This window comes from Rhinatrema bivittatum, chromosome 10 (genome assembly GCF_901001135.1).
Source record: "Rhinatrema bivittatum chromosome 10, aRhiBiv1.1, whole genome shotgun sequence".
Taxonomy (NCBI): Eukaryota; Metazoa; Chordata; class Amphibia; order Gymnophiona; family Rhinatrematidae; genus Rhinatrema; species Rhinatrema bivittatum.
The window spans coordinates 53,309,803-53,332,714 of NC_042624.1; the positions used below are offsets into that span (position 1 = coordinate 53,309,803).

Here is a 22,912-nt window from a genome sequence, read left to right on the forward strand (position 1 = left end):
CATGAGCAGGGATCTAGTGAAACTTTAGGAAGGGATCTGGAATCTGGCAACTAAGATTTAGTGCTAAAAATGTATGCATTTAGGTTGAAAAAAATACAAAAGGAAGCAGTACAGTATATGAGATAAAGCTCTGTGCACAAAACCAGAGCAGGTAGATAAGGTGATAGCAAAAGCCAGAAGGATGCATGGGTGCATAAGGAGAGGAATAGCCAGCAGGAAAAAGGAGGTGATATTGCCTCTGTATAAGTCTGAGGAATCCTCATTTGGATTACTGCCAATCAGTCCAGAGCAGCTATTAAAATGGTCAACAGTCTTCATCATATGGGGAGAGAGACTTAAAAATATAAACATGTATACCCTGGAAGAAAGCAGAAAATGGAAAATATGATAGAGACATTTAAATACTTCCAAGGAATAAATGCACAAGAGGCAGCCTCTTTCAATGGAAAAAAGGCTCTAGAGGAAGTGGTCATGGTATAAGGGTGAAAGGGGGTAGGCTCAGAAGTAACCTAAGGAAATATTTATTTACAGAAAAGTGATGGATGCAGGGAGTAGCCGCCCTGTGGAGGTGGTGCAGACAAGGATGAAATCATAACTCAGGAAAATATGGGACAAGCACAAAGAATCTCTGAGGGAGAAGAAAAGACTATAAAGCTAAGCAGAAAGAATGGATAGCCAAACTAGCTGAGCTGTATGGTCTTTATCTGCTGTCAGGTTCTTGTTTCTACGTCCGAGGGCTCAAAGTTTTTTTCATCTGTGAATTGTAATGGATGACAATACAAAGTTAGATAGTAATTTTTTACACTTTTTATTTGAGTGGCCTGCTTTCAAGTTTTTATTTTGTTCATTCAGGTGTCAAGTCTATAAAATTCAAAAGGTGTTAAAAAAAAAATGTGCACAAGAGAATCTCCACATAGAACAGAGTTAAATGTCCTCCCCAAGTCGGATCAAACATGTGTTTTTCTGTATGAGAAAAAAAAAAGCTGTCAAGGGCCGAATATCTGCAGACTCACATCTATCGATATGACGAAGGGACTTTACAAAAATGAAGCCAGACTGCTCTTAAAGAAGCCCACAACTATAAAAGATCTCCTTATATAAATGTATTGTTGCCAAAGTGAAGGTCTCCCATTCTGATGTGGCTGCCACATAATTTTCATTTTTATTGGCACACAGAAAACTGAAGACCTCACTGAAACACTCACTCCCTCCATGTTAGTAAGAAGAAGACACTTCTGGGAATTTAAAAATGTTCGATCCTCTAAACGCACGCGTGCGCACACACACACACACACACACACACACACACACACACGCACACACACAAAGCCTCCCAGTAAATTAGCCATTATCCTAAGCAGCAATGCTTTGGTCCACAGTCATAGCAGTCAGTCACTGCAACTGCTGAACCACTAAGATTTCATCATGACTCCAACACCACCATCTTTGGAGCGAATGATGCAGGAGCTGCGGTTTGGCTCCTTTAAACCTGAGACAAATTAAGCTCACAAAAGGCAAAATTCCCAGGGAGCAGGATGCAAATCACACAGATTTACTACCTCTGAAAACACTCCCCAGAGACTGTGGCTATGAATAAAATTAAGGCATGCACTGGGTTCCATCTGCATTCTGATGCTTTGACTGCTTTGCATCCGTGCACGCACAATGACAACAATCATTCTGCAAAAGATGACTCCTATCTTCATCCTCATCTCTGCAGCCAAACTCTAATAACTGAAGTAGCCGTGGCCTGTACCAGCTCAACAAACCAATCTGCTAATGTGAAAAGGCAACGCTCAGCTGTAAAATCCTCACTCATAGCAAGGTGGACAAAATAATTGCTCAGTTAATCTCAGTAAAACTACATAAAGCCTCTGACAGCACAGAGACAAGGGTTTCTTAGAGGATACGAGGGACATCAGCAGCTACCAACCACTTTCCAGACACTACCTTTGTTATTTACGTGTACTGAAATAATGAGTAACATTAAAATAACTGCTAATTTAATACAGATGATTTTAATGGACATTTAACATCCCAGTTTCATAGCAAATGGTTTTGGCTTTTTTGACTCGTTTCAGCTCCATATAATTTATTGCACTGCATTTAACATTTTCTTTCCCAATAAAAAGCCTGATTAGGTAAAAATGAATAAGAAATCTCAAGGTTGCATACAGAGAAATCTAAAAAATGCATTTAAGAAAGATCATGCTATGATGGGACAGTCGGAGAGTACCAAAGAGAACAGCCCATTCAAAAAGCTCTGTTGCTCTACTCTAGTACTACTACTTAGCATTTCGATACTATACTAGAGCAAGTCAAGGTTTCTAGCACAGGGCCAAAGAAGGCACCGTCTGCAAATACATCAACAAGTACATATATTTGGAAACGTTTAAGGATAGCATGATTTAGGATCTTATTGTAGATGTCTTATGTAATTGTTATTAGTTTGATGTTTTAATTTTTGTCTTGTATTTACTGATGTATAGGTGAAAGATTGTACATTGCCTAGAACATGTTTTGTAATTTGCAGTATATTCATTTGTATAGATACACAGTACTCTAACTGGCTCATATCAGATCAATAACTCCACCAAATATTTAGGATGACCTTGGTGTCAATATTTATAATTAGGGCTAGAATCTTAGGGGTCTATATTCAGCACTATTTAGCCAGATAACTTGTGAATTATCTAATACCGGCTTTTTAATATTTCTGCCACTTATCTGGCAAAAGTTAAGCCAGATAGTTCATTATCCAGCTAAAATTTATCCAAATAATGTAGGGGCATTCTGGGAGTGATCCAGGGTGGAGTGAGGTTAGCCAAATAAGTTTATTTGACTAACTCTGATAAATTTATCTGGCTAACTTTAAATTAGTTGGGTATATACAATGTTGTGGCTGAACTGTTGAATATCTCAGCAACATGAGCTGGATAAGTATCTGTCTAATTTTGCAAGCCAGCCAATGGACGAATATTACCACCTTAATCTTTAATCTGGCTTCCACCAGAAGCCAGTGTAGATCAAGTGAAATGGGGAAATTTAAACTTACCAGTTAATTTCCTTTCCTGAGTCCTGACAGACCAGTCCATACAAGTGCTGGTGCAAGAATGTAACCTATTTTTCTAGACTGGTCTGGCAGTTCAAAGTGGAAGGTTAAAATTAAACTTACCTGTTAATTTCCTTTCTTTAAATCCTAACAGACCAGTCCAGAAAAGTGGGTTACACTCTTGCACCAGCATTTGTCTGAACTAGTCTGGCAGAATGAAAAATAAGTGATCATTTTTTTCCTTTTTGTCAGTAACCTTGCTGCAGTAATCCGGAACAGTTGTAGCCATCTAAAGTTAACCCCAGGTAGCCCATAATACAGCGAGATACAATGGTCTGTCCTATTGGTTATGAATGAGTGAACCACTGCAGCAAGGTCCCTATACTCTAAGCACAGGCTGCTCTGTCGATCTTCTGGCCTGGATTTGTCAAAAGGCCTGTGACTAGGGCAGCATAAATCGGGGGGGGGGGGGGGGGGAGGGCAGTAGGCTGGCTGAAGATTTCCTGACTTACAGCTTTCTGCTTCCTGACCCAGCCCCTCGCAGGTGGCCTGCAACTTGCAAGGAAAGAAGGGGCTGAGCCTGCAGCAAACAGAACAAAGGGAATCATTTTGAAGAGATTAGGAGGGACCGAGTGGGGCTGACCGGGAAATGAGAGGAGATCAGCGGGAGGATGTGTGTCTGTGGGAGAGACAGAAAGAGGGCAATGGGGGGGTGGGGGGAGGGGGAGGCAGTGATTTTGTGTGTGGGAAAGAAAGGATTGGTGTTAGGTGTTGTGGGTATGGGCGTGGGGGTCTGTGCCAGGCTGGGTGAGAGGTTAGAGAGGGGACACAAGGGACAGCAAGACCAGAGCACAGTAATGACCCCTGCCTCCTCCTCACTCCTTCCACCGCAATCACATCCTCCCTCTTTTGATCTTGGATTCTATCTCCCAGGTCCAGGAGCCTCCAGTCCTTCCTACCTCGCCCTTCTCCCCAGGTCCTGGAACCTTCCCCTCGACCCTTCCTACTCCCTCTTTGCCTTCCTCAGTCCCAGAACTTCCCTCCCTCTCCCGCCTCCTATCGCAGATTCCTGATTTCCCCTCCCCAATCTTCTCCATCTATGGTTCTCTTCCCATTCCTGCTCCTCTCCCCCTCCCCGAGATCTCCTCCATGTACTGACACTTGTGATCCCTTTTCCTCACCCAATAAAAGAAAATTAAAGTATACAGACACAAGCAAGGTTCATAATGTAATATAAAAGATGGAAATATTTGGCAATGCACTTCAGAATTTTCACATTTTTGTCACAAAATTTACCCCAGGGCTGCATCAGAAAACTGTGGGGCTGTGCCTTAGACCTACCCCCTGTTGTCCACCGGGGGGAGGAGAGAGGGTGCACAACTGTCCCATCAGTGCCTAGGGGTGGCAAAATCCTAAATCCATCACAATCTGTCATAGGCAATAAAAGAAAGAATGCACAACTATTTTTTATTATTATTATTATTATTACAAAATTACTTCTTAGCTACCTCCCCAACCAAAAATCAGTCAGCCAAAGTGGGGTACAATAACAGAACTCCAATACAACAATGCAAATATTCTAAACAGAGAAACAACAATAATCTGCCACTATAATCATGAGTTCTATTCACATCTTTCCCTCACCTATTAATTCTCTAAAGGAAACCGCTATGTTTTCAAGTTCTTTCTAAAAGTCAGGTAGTTAAATTCTAATCTAATGTGCCAAGGCAGCTGTAGGGCTGCTGTGGAGAACACTCTGTTACGCAGCCTTGCATTATTAACAGACTTGCCTGTAGTAACCACCAGCATAGAGCATGGGAAGAGCACAGCTCTCTAGAGGGTACATACTAATGCAAATCTTCAGAGGGATAGCCTGGTGTAGCAAAAATGATAAGAGATGGATGGCACCTTATAGACTAACCAATTTATTGAGGCCTGAGTTTGGGGATAAAGTTGAATCTGACCTTGAAAGCTCATGCCTCAATAAATTGCTTAGGCTATAAGGTGCCACCCACCTCTTGTTATTTATACTAATGTAACATCTTTTACGTATAAAAGTCATAATCTTACACTGAATTCTGAGAGACCATAGGGAGTCAATGCAACTGATGCTAAAATGGCCTTGCCAACATCCTAATCGAACAAACCCAGATTAAACTGGCTGTCATATTTTGCACAACCTGCAGTCTACACCAGGGGTTCTCAAACCAGTCCTCAGGTCCTCTCCCCTTCCCCAACCAGTCAGGTTTTCAAGATATCCCTAATATGCATGAGATGTATTTGCATACACTACTTTCTATGTATGCAAACATTTCTCATGCATATTCATTTGAGATATCCTGAAAACCTGACTAGATAGGGGGGCCCCCCCAAGGACCAGTTTGAGCAACCTTAGTCTACGTAATAGCCTCTCTGGAAAACCAACGAGCAGCCCAATGTAATAGCCCAAACACAGCAGAATGAATGCTTATATTATTTACAATCTGCCAATTGTAAATCTCTTGTGGGCTTTTAACATCATAATTTTTTCAGATATTCAGGGCATCTTCCCTCAGGGTTTTAAATGCCAACAGCACAACCTTATTTGTCAAACTCAGTAGGATCTTCTTGAACCACCAACAGCACAGATTTGAAAGCCTGCTTGTCATGCATCAAAATTATTTTCCTCTAAGCATGACGTAAATTGGAACTATACATCACTTTCAGCCAATTTTTCCATGAATGGAAATGTGGCAATTGTTCTATAGCTAGAATAAAGGGATGATCAAGATTCATTTATTCAAAATAGGTGTGATTATAGAGTGTTTCCAATATTTTGCTAGCATTTCCTCTTGTAAAGACTAATTAACAAGATACAATATCCTCTCTAATCCCTTATCTGGGAGAACTTTCAGCAGAAAAGATGGGCATGGATTTAACAATTAGTAGCCCTACAATTAGTGAACATCGTAGTATTTATTTATTGTTTAGTTATTACATTTTTTTGAAGGTGGAAATAAATATGTGGACAAAGGTGAACCGGTAGATGTGGTGTATTTGGATTTTCAGAAAGCGTTCGACAAAGTCCCTCATGAGAGGCTTCTAAGAAAACTAAAAATTCATGGGATAGGAGGCGATGTCCTTTTGTGGTTTGCAGACTGGTTAAAAGACAGGAAACAGAGAGTAGGATTAAATGGTTTGTTTTCACAGTGGAAAAATGTAAACAGTGGAGTGCCTCAGGGATCTGTACTTGGACCGGTGCTTTTTAATATATTTATAAATGATCTGGAATGTGGTATGATGAGTGAGGTGATCAAATTTGCGGATGACACAAAATTAAGCAGATTAGCTAAATCTCAAGCGGATTGTGATAAATTGCAGGAGGACCTTGTGAGACTGGAAAATTGGGCTTCCAAATGGCAGATGAAATTTAATGTGGACAAGTGCAAGGTGATGCATATAGGGAAAAATAACTCTTGCTGTAGTTACACAATGTTAGGTTCCATATTAGGAGCTACCACCCAGGAAAGAGATCTAGGCATCATAGTGGATAATACATTGAAATTATTGGCTCAGTGTGCTGTGGCGGCCAAATCAACAAACAATGTTAAGAATTATTAGGAAGGGAATGGAAAATAAAACATTGGATATCATAATGCCTTTGTATTGCTCCATGGTGAGACCGTAATTTGAATACTGTTTGCAATTCTGGTCGCCACATCTCAAAAAAGATAGAGTTGCACTGGAGACTCTGAAGAAAGAACCAGCTATCCACTCTCTGTTCCTCCTCAGCTCATCTAATTAAAATAAGCAAATTCTTTGTCTTATATACCTCTCTCTGCAAGTTAGGTGCTTCAATTTGCACTTTTACCCAGGAAGGTATTTCTGTACCAGTCCTTTGATCTCCCATTTGGTGAAGGACATCAATTGCTTAACTTATTATCAGCTCATTGGTATGGGTACTAGTGTTTAGAATTTGATCTTCCCAGGTGATAAGAAATACCAAATCTCATGGCCTTTGATATTCCCAGGGACAACAAATGCTCCTTGGCGCCATCCCTACTCTTTATCAGCACATTGGTGCCAGGAAGCCTCAGGAATGAGGGAAGAAATGGTAATAGTGCCATCCCTGCACTCAAATCACATGCAATATATTGATTCATACTTATCAATCATTGGAGTCTGTTCTGATCCATAGCTGTCTATTTGTGTTATAAAGTCTTCCGGAGATCTAACTAACTCGCCCCCTAGCCTTGCACACTTGGAACGGCTCCCCTATGAGGAAAGGCTAAAGAAGTTAGGGCTGTTAGGTTTGGAAAAGAGTTGACTGAGGGGGAGATATGATAGAGATCTACAAAATCATGAAAGGACAGTTATTTACTCTTTCAGATAATACAAGGACTAGTGGGCATGCCATGAAGTTAGCAAGTAGCTCATTTAAAACAAATTGAAGAAAATTCTTTTTCACTCAGTGCATAGTTAAGCTCTGGAATTCATTGACAGAGGATTTGGTTATGTCAGTTAGTGTAACTAGATTTAAAAAAGGTTTGGATAAGTTCCTAAAGGAAAAATCCATAAACTGCTATTAATTAATACCCAATAGTAGCTTGAGATGTATTTAATGTATGGGTACTCGCCAGGTACTTGTGACTTGAATTTGCCACTGTTGGAAACAGGATATTGGGCTTGATGGACCCTTGGTCTGACCCAGTATGGCATATCTTATGTTCTTATTAAAACATCTCATACTCCGTAATTCTGCACTGTTACAATATTACAAATGAACAAAATACATAAAACATATTAAATCAAAAACATAAGAACAGTTTAAAACAGTTAATACTCTAAACCTCAATTATTATATATAAAACGCTTTATCACTGCAACTATTAGTATTATACTCAACACTAAGGCATCACATTGTCATACGCTTAGCAAAATAAAACTGCTTGCAGTTGTTTACAAAGCACTAGATAATCTTGTTCTTGACACAAGTCTACTGTTAGAGCATTCCACAGAACTGGAAATGCTGCAGAGAATGCTCTTGTCCTAGATGTATGAAGATGACAAAAATTTAAAGATGGCACCTACAATAACATTTTGGTGCATCATCGCAAAGACTATGTGGGCACAGACCATTTCAACAGATCCTTTGGAATATTGGTAGCCAGTGAAAATCTTTCATAAAAGGTGTCAAGCTGTCCCCCCATCGTAACCCAAAAATGTACAGCTGCATTTTGCACTAATTGCTGCATCTTAAGCAAATAAGCTGGGAGTCCCAAATAAATAGTATTACAATAATCTAAATGACTAAGCATAACAGCCTGCATCACAAAGTCATAACAAACATTTAAGATCCCTAACAGTCTTTAGCTTACAAAATGCAATTCTCATCACTCTAGAAAGCTGAGCTTTTAAAGATAGCTTTTAATCAACTAACACCCTTAAATTTTGTGCTTCCTCTTGAACCTGCATCATATGGTTAGCAACAGTGATAGTCACCAAAGGTCTTGGAGTACGTTTCGCAATCCAAAGAACAGATGTCTTTCCACTGTTTAAAAATAAACCATTATCAACTAATCAGCTTTGAATCACATTAAAACAAAATTGATATTGATCTGAATGTATTTCTCCATGAGTCTGACTGGATACAAAAACAAATTGCACATCATTCACACAGATTTTGTATATAACTCCTAAGTCAGACAACAATTTAACTAAAGGGCTAAGAAACACAATCTGAATATATATCTAGTTGTACTAATATGCCTGATTTCTTCTCTTCCATTGTACAATACAGTTCGCCAAACAACGATACTAGCAAGGTCTCTTGTTCCGAATGTTTCCTAAATCCAAGCTGACCATTAACAAGGATATTATGCTCATAAGGAGAGAATCAAACTGTAATAATGCCCATTTTTCTAAAAACTTGCTTAGGGTACTAAGATTGGAAATGGGATAATAATTACTTAACAATTTGGAGGAAACTGTAGAAGGCTTCTGAATAGGGCAGACAGCAGCTATCTTCAATGCCTGGGGAACAGTGCCGGTAAGCAAAGATGAATTCAAAAATCCAATTAACCAATTTTCAAATACAGGTAATTTGTTCTTAATCATGAAAAAGGACATGGATCTAAAGAACATGAGGTTAACTTATTTGAGATGCTACTTCATTCAATTTACCAGGGGTAAAAAGGTTAAAATCATCCCAAATAACTGGATGTAAAACTAGCAAACCTTGAGGCTGCAAATTTACAGGAATCTAAGACAACAAACTTTGCACTTTGTCCTCAAAATAACATGCTAATGCTGCACTAGTTGCACGTATAACATGTGTACGTGCTGGATGCTTGAGGGCACTTTTTATTATAGAGGACAACTCTACTGGCCTATTAAAAGTGTTATTCACAAGCCTACAGAAATATCATTGTGTACAGATTCCTTATACCTTGTTGACCTCACAAACATAATGACTTCTGCCCTGTTCTAGCTTAGTTTTCTGCCATATGTTCTCCAATTGGCATAACCTACAAGTTACTAGATCTTTAGTGTACCATGGGGAATAGTACGATAGGTATGTGGTTTCCTAATAACAACCAACAAGTGCAGCTTCATTATAAATCTTATTTATTGACTCATACCACAATCTTAATGATAACATTTGAAGAAATCAGTACAAATTCTTCTATACCCACCATTCAGTCAATAATCCACAATACCCCCCTTTAGATCCACCATCCCTCCTTGCCTTGTAGTTAACCCACTGCTCCCACTCAAAGGATGAGACTTCAGACTTAAATTATGCCTCAAGTCCTTCAACTTCTTGTCAAGAAACGGAACAAACCTTTTGCTATCGGGTTTGCAACCATCCTTCCCATCTGCTTTTCCAATAAGTGTAGCACAGCATGGTTTCTTAGCTTTCACTGCAGCAAAATAGCAGTGATTAGCTAAAGCTTTCCAATCCTTACAATTTGTCAAATTGGGGTGCTTAAGCCATCTTCTTTCCAGTTACCTAATCATTGTTTTAAGGATACCTACAGCCACAGTAAATCATGGATATCATCATGCTACATGGTTGAAAGTGCAACTTCATCAAGAATTTTCCCCATCTCCTTTTGCCAAGAAGCAACTATCTTCTCTAGCAACTCTTCTGAGTCCATAAAGATCTACTCTACCGATTGTATATCAAACTTCTCTACATTGATTTTACCTCTGCAGAAACACTTATCTGCTGCCCCTGGCCCGCCCCCTTCTAAAAAACCCGGCACTTCCGCACATACGCGTGTGGCCGGGCCACTCTGAAAATGCGCTCGGCGCACGCACGGCCCGGCCACACGCATATCTCCCGAAATGTGCGCATGCCGGCATTTTAAAATACCCCCAAAAGAACAATACCTTTGCAAAGGCAGTATAAAATGCTGGAGAGGGGAAGATTTCTATTTTGCAATGACATATGTTATGCAAGCAACAACTCACTCTGGCCGCCGTGGAATCATCGAATAGATATTGAAGCAATGCTTTAGACCCAGATGTTTCCATTGCAGGTGTGCAACGGCACTGTATCCGCCTTCAGAGGTTTTCTACTAATGTGTCTCTGCAGGTAGAGCACGGTACACTGGTACACACATTTCTAATTGGTTCTAAAGTTCTATCTTTCTGGACTGATGTGCTGTCAATAATGCAACAATGCACAGGGGGTTTGCTTCCCCAAAAGAGTGATTGTATTATTGGGGGATCTTGCTGGAATTTCAGAAATTCCTAACGGCAAAGAGAAATTTTCTCACTTGGCTAAGGCCTGATTTTAAAAAGCATTTACTCAAGTAAAACTGGGTTTTACTCAGGTATATGCACTTTACACGAGTAAGTGGGCTTTTAAAAATTGCTACTATATATATATATATATACACACACATACACATACACACACACATGCCATTAAATTGTCCATCGGATTTACTCACTTCAGTGTACTTTACTCGAGTAAATGGCTTTTGAAAATTGCTGTGATAGTATGTTACATTTACGAATGTAACTCCTTTGAAAATTACCCCCTATATGCTTAGCTTTAGGTGCCTATTACTTAAATGGATTGAGGAAACCCCACCTACTCTGATCTTGTAACAAATTAAAATGTCTGGATTTATGCATATGGAATGGCTGGACGCCAAGCTATCTAAACGAAAAATACATGACTCATATGTATCAGCACGGAAATTGTTTTTCATGCAGCTGCCGCCAGGCTTACAAAAAAGCTAGGGCAAGTTGGGATATTATGTAGATTGGAACAAATCTTTTAATAAGGTCTGATGAGAGACGGACTCTATAGACAAGTGGTGGTCTTCCATTCCTTGCTATTACTGTTTTACTTCTTCGTTTCATTATTCCTTCATCTTCTAACAGATGGGTGTGTGTGAGTGGGGGACTGTGGATGGAACATTTGACTGTGGAATGTGGTATAGTGTGCAGTTGAGAGTGGGTTGAATGGAGGTGGGTTATAGTTGGGTTTTTGTTTCTTATAATATAAAAGCCGTAGGTTTGCATGTTGCAAGTTGATCTATGTCTTCACTGTTCTTTTGAATATTGCTCTACACATTTGTGCTATATCAATGACACTGTGTTTTTTTTGGGGGGGGGTTATTGTTTAAGGTGTTCTTTGACTGGTGGCTGTAATGTGCACGCTTGCAGAATAAACATTACTTTAAAAAAAGAATACTCTGCTACAAAATGTGATTTCACAAAGAGAAATTTTATGTGTTTCAATGACAATATTTTATTCCTGCAGCTGAAGTTACGTTCATCAGCCATCTTTTGCAGGCTTGACATTGTCATTGTTTTGAGTGATAACATTCAATAGAGTAACATTATTACAATTCTGGCAATTCATTACAGTAAGATTTTCTGAGGCTTCCAGTTACATGATGTTATTTAGTGCTTTGATGCCTGCACAGTTTTGCAAAAATGAATGCTTTATGTAGCTTTGAATTTTTATAAGCCAGTACCAGTATTTGTCTTTTTATAATTCTGAAGCTATGGATGTACCTTGCATCATCATTATATATGAGAAAGGAAAATAAATTATGCATGGGGAGAGCAAGGTAAGAAGAGTACATATGGGAGAAGAAAGGAATGAAAATGTAAAAACAGAGAAGGAGAAAAAAGAACTCTAATGAAAATAATTCCAAACGGCAAACATACGCAAAAGTGCCATCGAATTGTTTAACTCTTGCTGCAAAATATACCCCTGAGCTGCTTTTATGAGACAAACCAGTTTTAAGATGCAAGCTTTTGGCTGAACAAAATTATTCCTTACTTGACTTGTTTTACAGGGGATATTTATTGTTCTGCAAGAGTCCACTTTATGCATTTACTGGGCTTGTAAAATCTCTTCTCCCTGTCTTTATTGAACAGTTATCAATTCATGATTTAAATATTTCTAATATGTTGGTTTTGTTTTGTTATGTACCTGACTGATTCTACCTCACATATAGTAACCTTGATGTTTAGAGCGAGATATTCAAAAGTCACTAAGATGGAGAACTTAGGCCTGGATTCACTATTCTCGCAGAGAATAGTGAATCGCGTGGTACCGGGGGCAGGCCTGCGAAAGCCAGCAGCGATCGCATCACCGCAGTGTGGTTATTCGGCGCAAAACTGGCAGCAATAAGGGTCCGTACCTTTCGCTGCCAGCGACATCTCCGCAGTATTGGCCCCGGTGTCGCCCCGGCTCCTCCTCTTCCGGGGCCGACTCTGCCCAGTCTCCACCCCAATCACCCTATTGCACGCAAAAAGGGACTTTTCGCATGAGAAAGCTATTGAAAATGACTCCCTTAGTTTTCCAAATATATAGCAAGATTTGATGTATTCAGCCTCTTATCTGGCTAGATTTCAGCCACATAAGTCATTATCCAGCTAAAATCTAGTCGATATAAGAGAGGTATTCCGGGGATGTACCTGGGAGAATCAGTAGTGATATTCACATTTATACAGCTAAGTTATATGGCTAACTTTAGATCTGCTATTCAGCAGGCTTAAATTTAGCCAGTTATCTTACCTGGCTAACTTTAAACTTATCTGAGTATATTCAGCGGCACAAATGCACCACTGAATATCCCAGTTAAGTTAGCCGGATAAGTCTTATTCGGCTAACTTTCTTAGACCAAGATTCATTCTGCTATATATATAGTAAAAATAGCACCCGCAATAAAATAAAAGGGGGGCATGGTTAGGCACGCTGAGTAATCTATCGCAGCTGCGTTACCAACTGAAAAAGTTTTGAGAGAGAGAGTGAGAGTGAGAGAGAGAACCTTTTATAGAGGCTCACAATAAAGTTGCCTATTTATAGCACTGTAAGAGGGGGCACTAGTAACTCGGGGTGAGGTTTGTGGGTGAGGTAGGTTTTGGGGGACAGTTTTACATGCACAGTGATATGTATGAACAGCACAGTTGCCATCACTGAAGATTTTATGTGATTTGGAGAGATGAAAAGTGAAAGAAGAGTAGATTTGTACCATTTTCTCTCTACCTAGCTTGATTGCAGCTAGGTAGAGAGTGCATCAAGCTAGATAGAGAGAACATGGTACAAACCTTTTATCCCTCCAAATCACATAAATCTTCACTGATGGCTACTGTGCTGTTCATACATATCACTGTGCATGTAAAACTGCCCCCCAAAACCTACCTCACCCCGGGTTCATAATGCCCCCTCTTACAGTGGTATAAAAAGTTCAGTTATAAGTGAGCCTCCACAGAGGCTGCCTCTGACTCTGACTCTCACTCTCTCTCTCTCTCTCTCTCTCTCTCTCCTCCTCCTCCTCCTCCCCCCCTTCCCTGTCGAACCGGCATTTGCGATAAAAACCATTTTGGCTGGTAATGCACAACTACCACGCATATCACACAAAAAAAGGTGTAGTTTCTTCCGGCGTTAAAACCTGAGTTGTTGTGCATTACTTTAAATTTGCATACACATTTTGCGTGGCAGTATTTATCGCGTGCGTTATGGCATTATCGCATGCATTAGAGCCCTGACGCGTGCCATAACACCCTAACATATTTTGAGAAATGACCCTCTTAGCCAGCTATGTCTGAACACTGATCTCTAAGTTTTTAATTCACTTAAAAAAAACTAAACGTGCAAGCTTTGAAAAAATTAAGGTAGAGTTATCTGGATTAGTCAGGAAAACACCGGTCCTAAAGTTAGCCTGATATCTGAAAATCCCCCTCCCCCAAAAAGCCACCAAAGCTTCTGAGCAGCAGTCAATGCCTCCCCACTCCACCCCCCCCTCCAATAAAGATAAATCAGTAGCAGGCGAGCCAGTGCCCCCCCCCCCTCCTCCCAATCCCCAGAAGCACAAAACTGTAATGGGCTAAGCTGGTCCCCTCCACTCTCAATCCCCAAAAGATAAAATTGGTAGTGGGCGGAGGGACCCCCCCCCCCCTTTTCCCCCATCACCAGAAGGAAAAAAAATGTTAATGGGCTAAACCAATTGCCTCCCACCCCCCCAAATTCCCCCCTCACCCCACCCTAAAAGTGCCCTCATCAGTTAGTGGAAGGAAGAGAGCTTCCCTCCGCCTGCCGCTAGCCCCAAAAGTACGTCGGTACGGCTGTCCCAGCACTTAATAGTCATAGATTCACTTCACTGGTCGTTAGTGGTTTAATTTAAAGAAACAACATTCAGTAAGCCGGCCAGCAGCAAAGTTACCCCGATAAAGTTATACTTTAGCCGGGTATATTCAATGGAAGACTCATTCCGCTGACTATTCGCCTAAAGTTATCCGGGCAATTTTACGTGAATATATCTTCGCTGCTTCCTGAACATTGGCCTCTAAGAAAATAATCTTTGTTCAACGTGTACATTAAAAAATCAAAAGTTAAAAAAAATAATAATAAATTTGTAATTCTTAACTGTAAGTACCAGAAAGCAAGCAGAGAGTTTCTATTTTTCTATGAAAGCATGGAATAGAAATCAAATAAACTAAAAAATAAAACAAGCACAGGCGATCTCTGAGGGTATAGTAAGGCTTGTAAAGCTGAGCAATGGACTAGATGAGCCATGTGGCCTTTTTCTGCTGTCATGATTCTTGTTATTTGGTGTATTATCAGCAAATTGGATCTTTACCTAATGCCGAATATATTTTTCATGTTTGGAACTCTCTTGACAGCACGCTGTAATTTGACAAAAGCTATGTCAGAGCTCTTCTGATTTACAATCTACCTAACGACAGGGCAGATGAAAGTCTAGGACAAATAATGCTTTGATGGGCTTAATATCCAAACTTCAGCTGAGAGATTATCCTGGTAAAATCAAAAGCTCATTAACTGAGCGTTGTAAACTGCACACTTTATACTTCACACATCTGCACAGTGTAAACTGCACATCATAGAAGGAACATTATTCTTTTCCCTGAACATGGCATGCAAAGGAGCATCCATTTCTCGTTATCTATCTGTCAAATATTTCACCTTTATGCATCTATTTATCCGATATTAAATTAATCAATAAACACATTTCCCAACAGTTTCATGGTTGTGCAGCCTGGCGCAGTGACTGAGAGACAGCAAAGTGTACCAGAAGGTTGAGGTCACAGGACTCATTCCTGGCTCACATTCCTGCTCCTTGGGCCAACTGCCAGCAAACAGAACACCCACTATTTCACTAAGAGATCCCTTCTCCCACCTATCACATTGTGGCAGCAGAACAGGGTAAGGCCAGTCTGAGGTGATGGTAATGGGCCCTTATGCATGTCCATTTCCATAAACCCAGATAGTTTCACAACGGGGGAAATCCTAAACCGTACGTGACAGAACAGTATGACAGTCACCCACACTCTGATAATGGAGCGGACACCCTTGAGAGAGATGGCATTAGCTGTATTCTAGAAGGGAACCCTGTCAACACATTTGGCCATAGCGGGTCACTATAAAAACTGAATAAGAAGTAGGCGGTGGGGCTGACCGTGTGGCTCAGGGGGCAATACTGTGCAGTGCCATGCAGGCGGTCCCTGGTTCAGCTGGGGCTGGGCCTGCTGAAGAGGCAGCGTTCACAGCCCACTGGGGGGGGGGGGGGGGGGGGAGGAAGGGAGGGAGGAGAAGAGTCATGATCATTATTAAGGGTCACACCTGTGGCCAGGTTTAGAGCCCATGACGCTGGTTCTGGAAGGAGCCCTATTCCATGGCTTTCAACCTCAGGACCGTTGATGCAACAACCAGACTGGGAAGAGTGGGAAGGGAGATCTATTAAAAAAAAAAAAAAAGAGAGAGAAATCCCAGGATGGTTGGAATGACGGCTCATGGCACCAGAACAGCAGCACTGGTTCCAACTGGGTTGGAAGAAAAAGGAGAAAGGATGAAACTACTGGGCCAACCCAAAAAAAACTAAAGTGGATGGAGAATGCTGGGATTAAAGGGACCACACAATCATAAATAATGAAACCTCACTCCTCAAGGGCCACAAACATGTCTTATTTCAAGATATCTGCAGTGAATACTGAGGAGATTTATCCACATGCGGTGGCTCTAAGTTACAGGCTAGGGTTTGAGACCCTCGAAACTAATGGATGTGGGCCTTGACTGGAACAGAATATAGCAATGACGCTTCCTCCTTCCACGTCTATACCAAGCCCGCACAAATCTTCTCCTCTTCAGGCACAAAAGAGAGAGAGTTGGCTCATTTTTGATTCGATATCCCTGTAAAGGCCTAGTAACACATTCCCAGGTCAATTATGTTTGCTATGCCCCAGGACAGTCAAGATCACTTCTGGATTTAAGGAACGTGAGAGGGTAAATGAAGTGCCAGCAAGCGTCACTAGCGGTTAAAAGGTGAATTTTAAAAGCCCGCCGCATGCATTAATTAGGGGATGCACGCACATTTCGCGTCAAGCAGATTTTAAAAGCTGCCGAGACACGCGCATACCTCCCGGCGTGCCCACATCTCGTAAGTTTTCAAAAAAGGGGCAGGGCCTGGGTGTTTCGGGGCGTGGACCTGATGTGTGCACGTAAACACTTGTGCGATCCGGCGCACGCTGAGACTCCCTGCTGCGTGACTTTACTTCTGCTATGGATGACGCGCAAGTTAGAAAAATAAGTAAAAAGCGGCAGATCTTCAGGGTTTTAAGGGCCAAGGCTATTAAACGGGGGAAGGTTTGGAGGACCTCGCTCTTAACCGGGCGAACTGGTGATGAACCTGTAAAACCGGCAATGGTCTTGGCACACGCCCCTCTTAAAATCCCCCCACTTATGCTGTAGAAGCAGCATTTGCGTGCACAGGCGCGCGCCCACTTTAAATCGGGTGCAGCCAGCCTATTTGATAGCTTGCATGCGTGCGTGTGTCATAAAATGGCGGTGTCCCTGGGCACGGGCTGACACATGCGCACATGTGTGTGCTCCTGTGCGCCGGTTTTAAAATTCACCTTTAAGAGTATTGTATAATGGCTCAGGTCTCTATTTCAATTAATTTTTTTTTCATCTTCTGAGTGGTTTTATGTCTTCTTTGCTGCCTTTTCCCTTTTCCTCCCCCTCAACATTTTGTTCTGTAGGACAATTGTTTGAACTCCCGATAATAGCTTAATTGTCCTGATATTTTCTTATGCATTTTCTTTTTCCATAAGGAGATTCAATGTATTTCTGTTAACAAGTCGTTTTTATGAGAGCATCTGAAACATTCTACAAGTTAAGAAATGGAAGAGTTCATGTTAAACAAGGTCCTGCGTGCCTAAGTTAACAGAACCAAGATGCACGTGGTTGTCCCAAAAACACAGGAAGGATGAAATGCAGCAGTGTGTGGAGATAAAGTGAGAAGTCCCCAACTCAGCGGAAGTAGAAAACTTGCGGTAGATATCCTAAATAAAAAGAGCATGAGGGAAAAAATGATAATTTTGAACAGTTTCCTTCTATTTAACATAAAAGCTCTTTCATTTTAGAGCCAAGTTAAGACCATAGAAGTTGTATTCCATCCTCAGTCTCCACCAAAAGGATAATGAAATTCTATTTATGGCTTGAAAATTCTAATCACATTAGATATGCTCCAACTTGGACCTGCTATGACTCCTTATACACAGCATGCAGTAAAAATTGTAATTGATATTACAATTATATCATAGCACTGCTCCTCGCTGCCCTGTTAAGCCTGCATCACCCATGGAAACAAGATGTTTCTATTTCCTCTGAGATCTCTACTTAACAAATATTTAATTTGTCATCAAAATATACAAATGAATCTTAACAAAAAAAAAAAAAGTATCAGGCATAGTTTTATATAAAACTACCAGACGCTTTCATGACTTCCAATCATCTAAAAGTGCTTAGAAGCTATCGCAGAACAAAAGACAAAAGCTTTCAGGAGCAGTGTGTCTACAACCGGTCAGCAACACATCTGTTAAATGGTAAAAACAATAACTTTAAGCTTATTTTACTTAAGGGCAGCGTCTCTAGTACTTCCAGGGGACCATCAGCACATCTGTTACTCACTGTTTAGCTGCAGCACGTGTCAGAAGCTCATGGAATAGCTGACAATAGTCGGTTTAGGAAGGTAATCTCATAGATCTCACAGTCAGGCTCTGGCACTCGGGCTGACCTCCAGGTGCCAGCTAAAAGTTGGAATAACCATGCCTGTTTGCATGGTGATTTGTATAACATTAGCCAGTATAGCCACTGCTGACAAGATATCATTACTTTTTTGATAATCTACATAATTGCCCTGTTTTCCTGTGTGGATGTCACTAAGTCTTCTGAATACTGCAGACTCTTCCACACAAAAGCTTTGGTTCATGATTTCAAAATACACAAGCAGTTTACAACAATCCAAAACGATGATAGAATCAGAATTCCATTTAAATTCCAATTATTTTTTTCTTTTTAATTCTTTATTTATAGACTTTTTCCAATGCTATTTCAAGAATTACAAACTTGAAATTAGAAAAGAAGAAAAGAAAAGAAAAATACTTTTAAACAATATTATCTAAGGACAATTTAAATTCCAAGTCTTAACACTGGACGGCTATCAAAACATGGATATTAAATGCCTTGCCCTTCACTCAAATAATACTTTGATTTTTATATTTATAAAAAGTAGCTTTGTCAAAGAAAGTATTATGCAAAAAATTTGAGATATGGCCGAATTGCCTTCCTGCATTGGGTTTATCGCTGCGAGAGCCCGTTTTGAATTTGCCTCCAATTCCTTGGGCAGTGCCGAGGACGCCGCAACGTGGAGGAGGAGCCGGGTAGGCTAATAAAAACAAGCCTACGCCGGCGCAACGCCACCTGCGTGACTGTTAAGCCGCGCGCAGTCAAGGGGCCTGTGGCTTTGCCCGGCTTAGCCCGGTTTGGAGCGGTTTGGAGCCAGAGATTATTGCCTTTAAATAGCGGCCGGATTGAGAACTTTGGGGAGCTAACTGTGAGTAACTTGCTGCTAAATATTGAAAGTAAATTTTGTGTAAGATCTCTCTGTGATTTATTGTGTCAAATAAATCCCTCATCTATTTGCTATGCCTCAATCCAAGAGGAAAGCAAAGATGAGGGAGTTGTCAACGACAACTATGACCTGGTAATTTGCTTCAGTCTACTATCACAGACTGCTTTCATATTAATCCCACGCATACACCTGGAAGGGCCGCTAGTAGTCCAACTCAGGAGCAGGAGCTGGACAACGAGGCATTTGAAACATCGCTGACCCCGGGTGCCCCAGAAAAACCGGTCCCTCCTTCTGCAGAACCTGAAGTGGATTTGAATACTTCTTTGCAAGATTCTTTTTCCCAGAGAGATGTCATGAAGACGACTAAGATCTCGGAGGACATGGAAGATCATAGTCCCACGGAACTTAAAGAAACTTTGTTAATTAATGCAGAGAAAACTGAAGGGACATTGCAACAGTTAAGAGGTAGTGATGCTCAATTACATGTGGGTAGTACTGAGAATGTCTCTATTATTGTCCCCAAAAAATTCTCATTGGATGAATTAGGATCTATGATGATTAATATGCAAAAATCAATTAATAAACTAGCTAATACAGTCCAAGAAGCTTTGAAACAGAATAATCAAGTACAAGAGGAAGTAGATTCCTTGGAGAAAAGTGTTAATATAATGGATATACAATTGGGGAAAGTTCAAAAAGTTCAGTTAAATTTAATTAAATCAGAAGAAGAACATGAAAGTAAAATTGAGATATTGGAAAATCAGATGAAGAAATCTAATCTCAGATTATTGAATTTCCCAAAAATTCATCTAGTAACACCTTTAGATTTATTTTATAGTTATCTAAAGAACATCCTGAAATATTCTGAGGTCAACTTACCTAAATTAAATAAACTTTATTATTTACCACAAACAGAGGAAGGGGGAAATGAAAAGAATGGAGAGATAGTAGAGGAGTTAAATCTGACAGATTTTTTGGAAAAATCTTTTGAGTCAAAAATTAATACCACAGCAACATTGTTGGTACAATTTGTATCACAAATAGATAGAGATGCAGTGTTGAGATTGCATTTTAAACATCAGAAGTACAACTTTTAGGGGCAATCTATAAGGATTTTCCCAGATATAGCCCGCCCAACTCAGTTAAGACGAAAAAAGTTTACAGTAATGCGACCGGAGGTGCACAATTTCATCCAAGATATCCTTGTAGACGTTTAATAAAACATTTAAATAATAGATATGTTTTCACTCAGCCTGAACAACTGCGAATATATTTGGACACACACTCTTAAGAAGCTGTGCAATAAGGGTAAAAAAAAAATTATAGTGGGATGAGTTAAGCATCAAGTATTTGCTTTATTTGTATTTCCATTTAGGTAAATGTTCCTATTTTGATGTTTGCAACCCTTTGTTCTCAAGTCCTTTACCTTACTAGATTTCTCTTAAAGGATAATATGGTATTATGTCTTGTTATAATATGATTTCATGGATAAGAATGAAGTATCTTATTTCTGTTTAAAATTTGAAATTTCAATAAAAATACAAAAAAAAAAAATCTGAGATACCTCTTTCTTTGACAACTAAGAAAGCAAATGGTTAATCAACTACATCTTTCATTGATCGGAGCTCAATCTGCCAGAATTGGTCTAGACAACACGTATTAACTTTCTCAAGGCTGTTCATTTATTCATTGAGGTGCGCCTCATTCTGGTGACCTACTGATCCAGATAATATTAGAATTTTACCATGAAATAACACTTCTGATCCAGAACAGCTCGTAAGTAAGGAAGCTATTAAATATAAAACATACATTTCAGTGAAAGAGTCAACAAATAATGATCTATGAAGTAATGTGTTTATTACTATGGATCTAGTGCACTAAAGGGGGGTTTTTTTTCCCATTTCGTGTTTATGGGGAGCATGCTGAGTATTCTGGCCCAATATGTTTCCACAAGTTCATTGCTACCGTGGCACAGTATCCAGAGTACAGCCAATTGTTTTAGCACCTAAACTGTATGACTGAAATATATTTCCTCTGAATCCTTCCCCATTACTAACTGAATCCTCCAAATTGGTCTGAATAGCTTGCAAATAGAATTCACCAGGGTTCCCCTTCACCTGGCATTTCTTGGCCAAATTAAGGGGCCTGGGCAGAATTTCCGTCTGCTGTTACTGCAAAGCACAATTTAATCTTTCTCTTAAACGATCAAAATCTCCACTATTACAAACAATGACTGAATTACTTTTGCTAAAAAAATAACAACTCAAATCTTTTTTTTTTTTTTTGTGTGCAAGAGAAGAGGGAACAAAGGGGGAAAAATTTTCCCATCTCCTTTCACCACAGTTTAATGTGGTGAAGAGTAAGCCAGAAACTGTTCAGCACTTGAAATCAACTGCCTTGATACCATAAACAGGCTTCACGAGCTAGTCTGCACTGTAGAGGACTCCTTAAGAGGGCAGCACTATAACATTTTCGTATTGAAATTACAATACACACAACTGCACTGGAGGAAGAAGCATTGAACTTCCTAGATCGAAATAGCATGACAGTTTCTCAGTTCCTCTTTTCATAAAAAAAAAAAAGGCAAGACGCCCAATCTGAACAAACTCAGATAAATCAAAAAGCAAAGATAACTTAAGCATGGTGTCTATCATCGATCACCATCTCCTGCAGAGCCTGCGCGGCGTATGCTCACTGATGGTACTGTGCTAGGATCAGCTCGAACGGCAAGAGAACGCATAATAATAATAACCCAGCTGAAATCGGAAGCCCCGCCAGACAGCGCTGAACCTTTTCAAAAGAGAAATCGCAAACTGCATCATGGAGAGGGTGAAGGGATGCCCAAGGTGATGGAGAGCACCCACCGGGACACCCCCCCCCCCCGGGACCCCCGGCATACCTGTGACATTTGTGGCCTCAAGTTGATCTCCTTCAAGTTGATGGAGCGCGGGTGGAGGTTGTTGAGCAGCTGGCAGAGGAGGACTCCGTCCCTCAGGGTCTGGGCCAGATCGAACACCTGGGCAGTGTCCCATGTCACCCGGTGGTTCGGCGGCAGCACTTTGCACTTGATCAGCCACTGGGCGCACTGCTTCCAGGGCTCCATAGCACCGGAGGCTGAGAGCACTCGCTGCCCGAGAGATGCCGGCGAGCCAAGGGGAAGGCGGCTTCCCACCACCTGCAGGGGGGGGGGGGGGAGGGGGGGGCGGGGAGCTGCGCTCTGAGTCAGCCCAGAGGAAATGCAATGTCACTTCCCTGCCGGCGGACGGCTGACAGCTGCGAGGAGAGCCCAGCCCAGCCGCCCAGCAAGGCAGGCACAGCACAAATGTCCTCACTGGCCCCCTGCCTGCACCGCATGGCGCGGTTTGGCTCCCCCACCTGCACCGTCTCCGAGGCCAGGACCGCGCGCTGCTCCGGCGCCTCTTAAAGGGGACGCGCCCCCTACCGCGGCTCTCACGGTGAGGGGGGGGACCGGCCG

General features: G+C 41.0%; 1 protein-coding gene across 1 annotated transcript in view; it reads right to left on the reverse strand.

Moving 5' to 3' along the window:
* Positions 1–22,585, reverse strand: part of VAV3 (vav guanine nucleotide exchange factor 3) — a 631,071-nt gene extending 608,486 nt beyond the window's left edge. The window contains exon 1 of the mRNA XM_029618254.1: positions 22,337–22,585. Coding sequence (XP_029474114.1) covers positions 22,337–22,540 — 204 coding nt within the window. The 5' untranslated portion in view covers positions 22,541–22,585. The remainder of the gene's footprint in view (positions 1–22,336) is intronic.
* Positions 22,586–22,912: the final 327 nt, after the last annotated feature.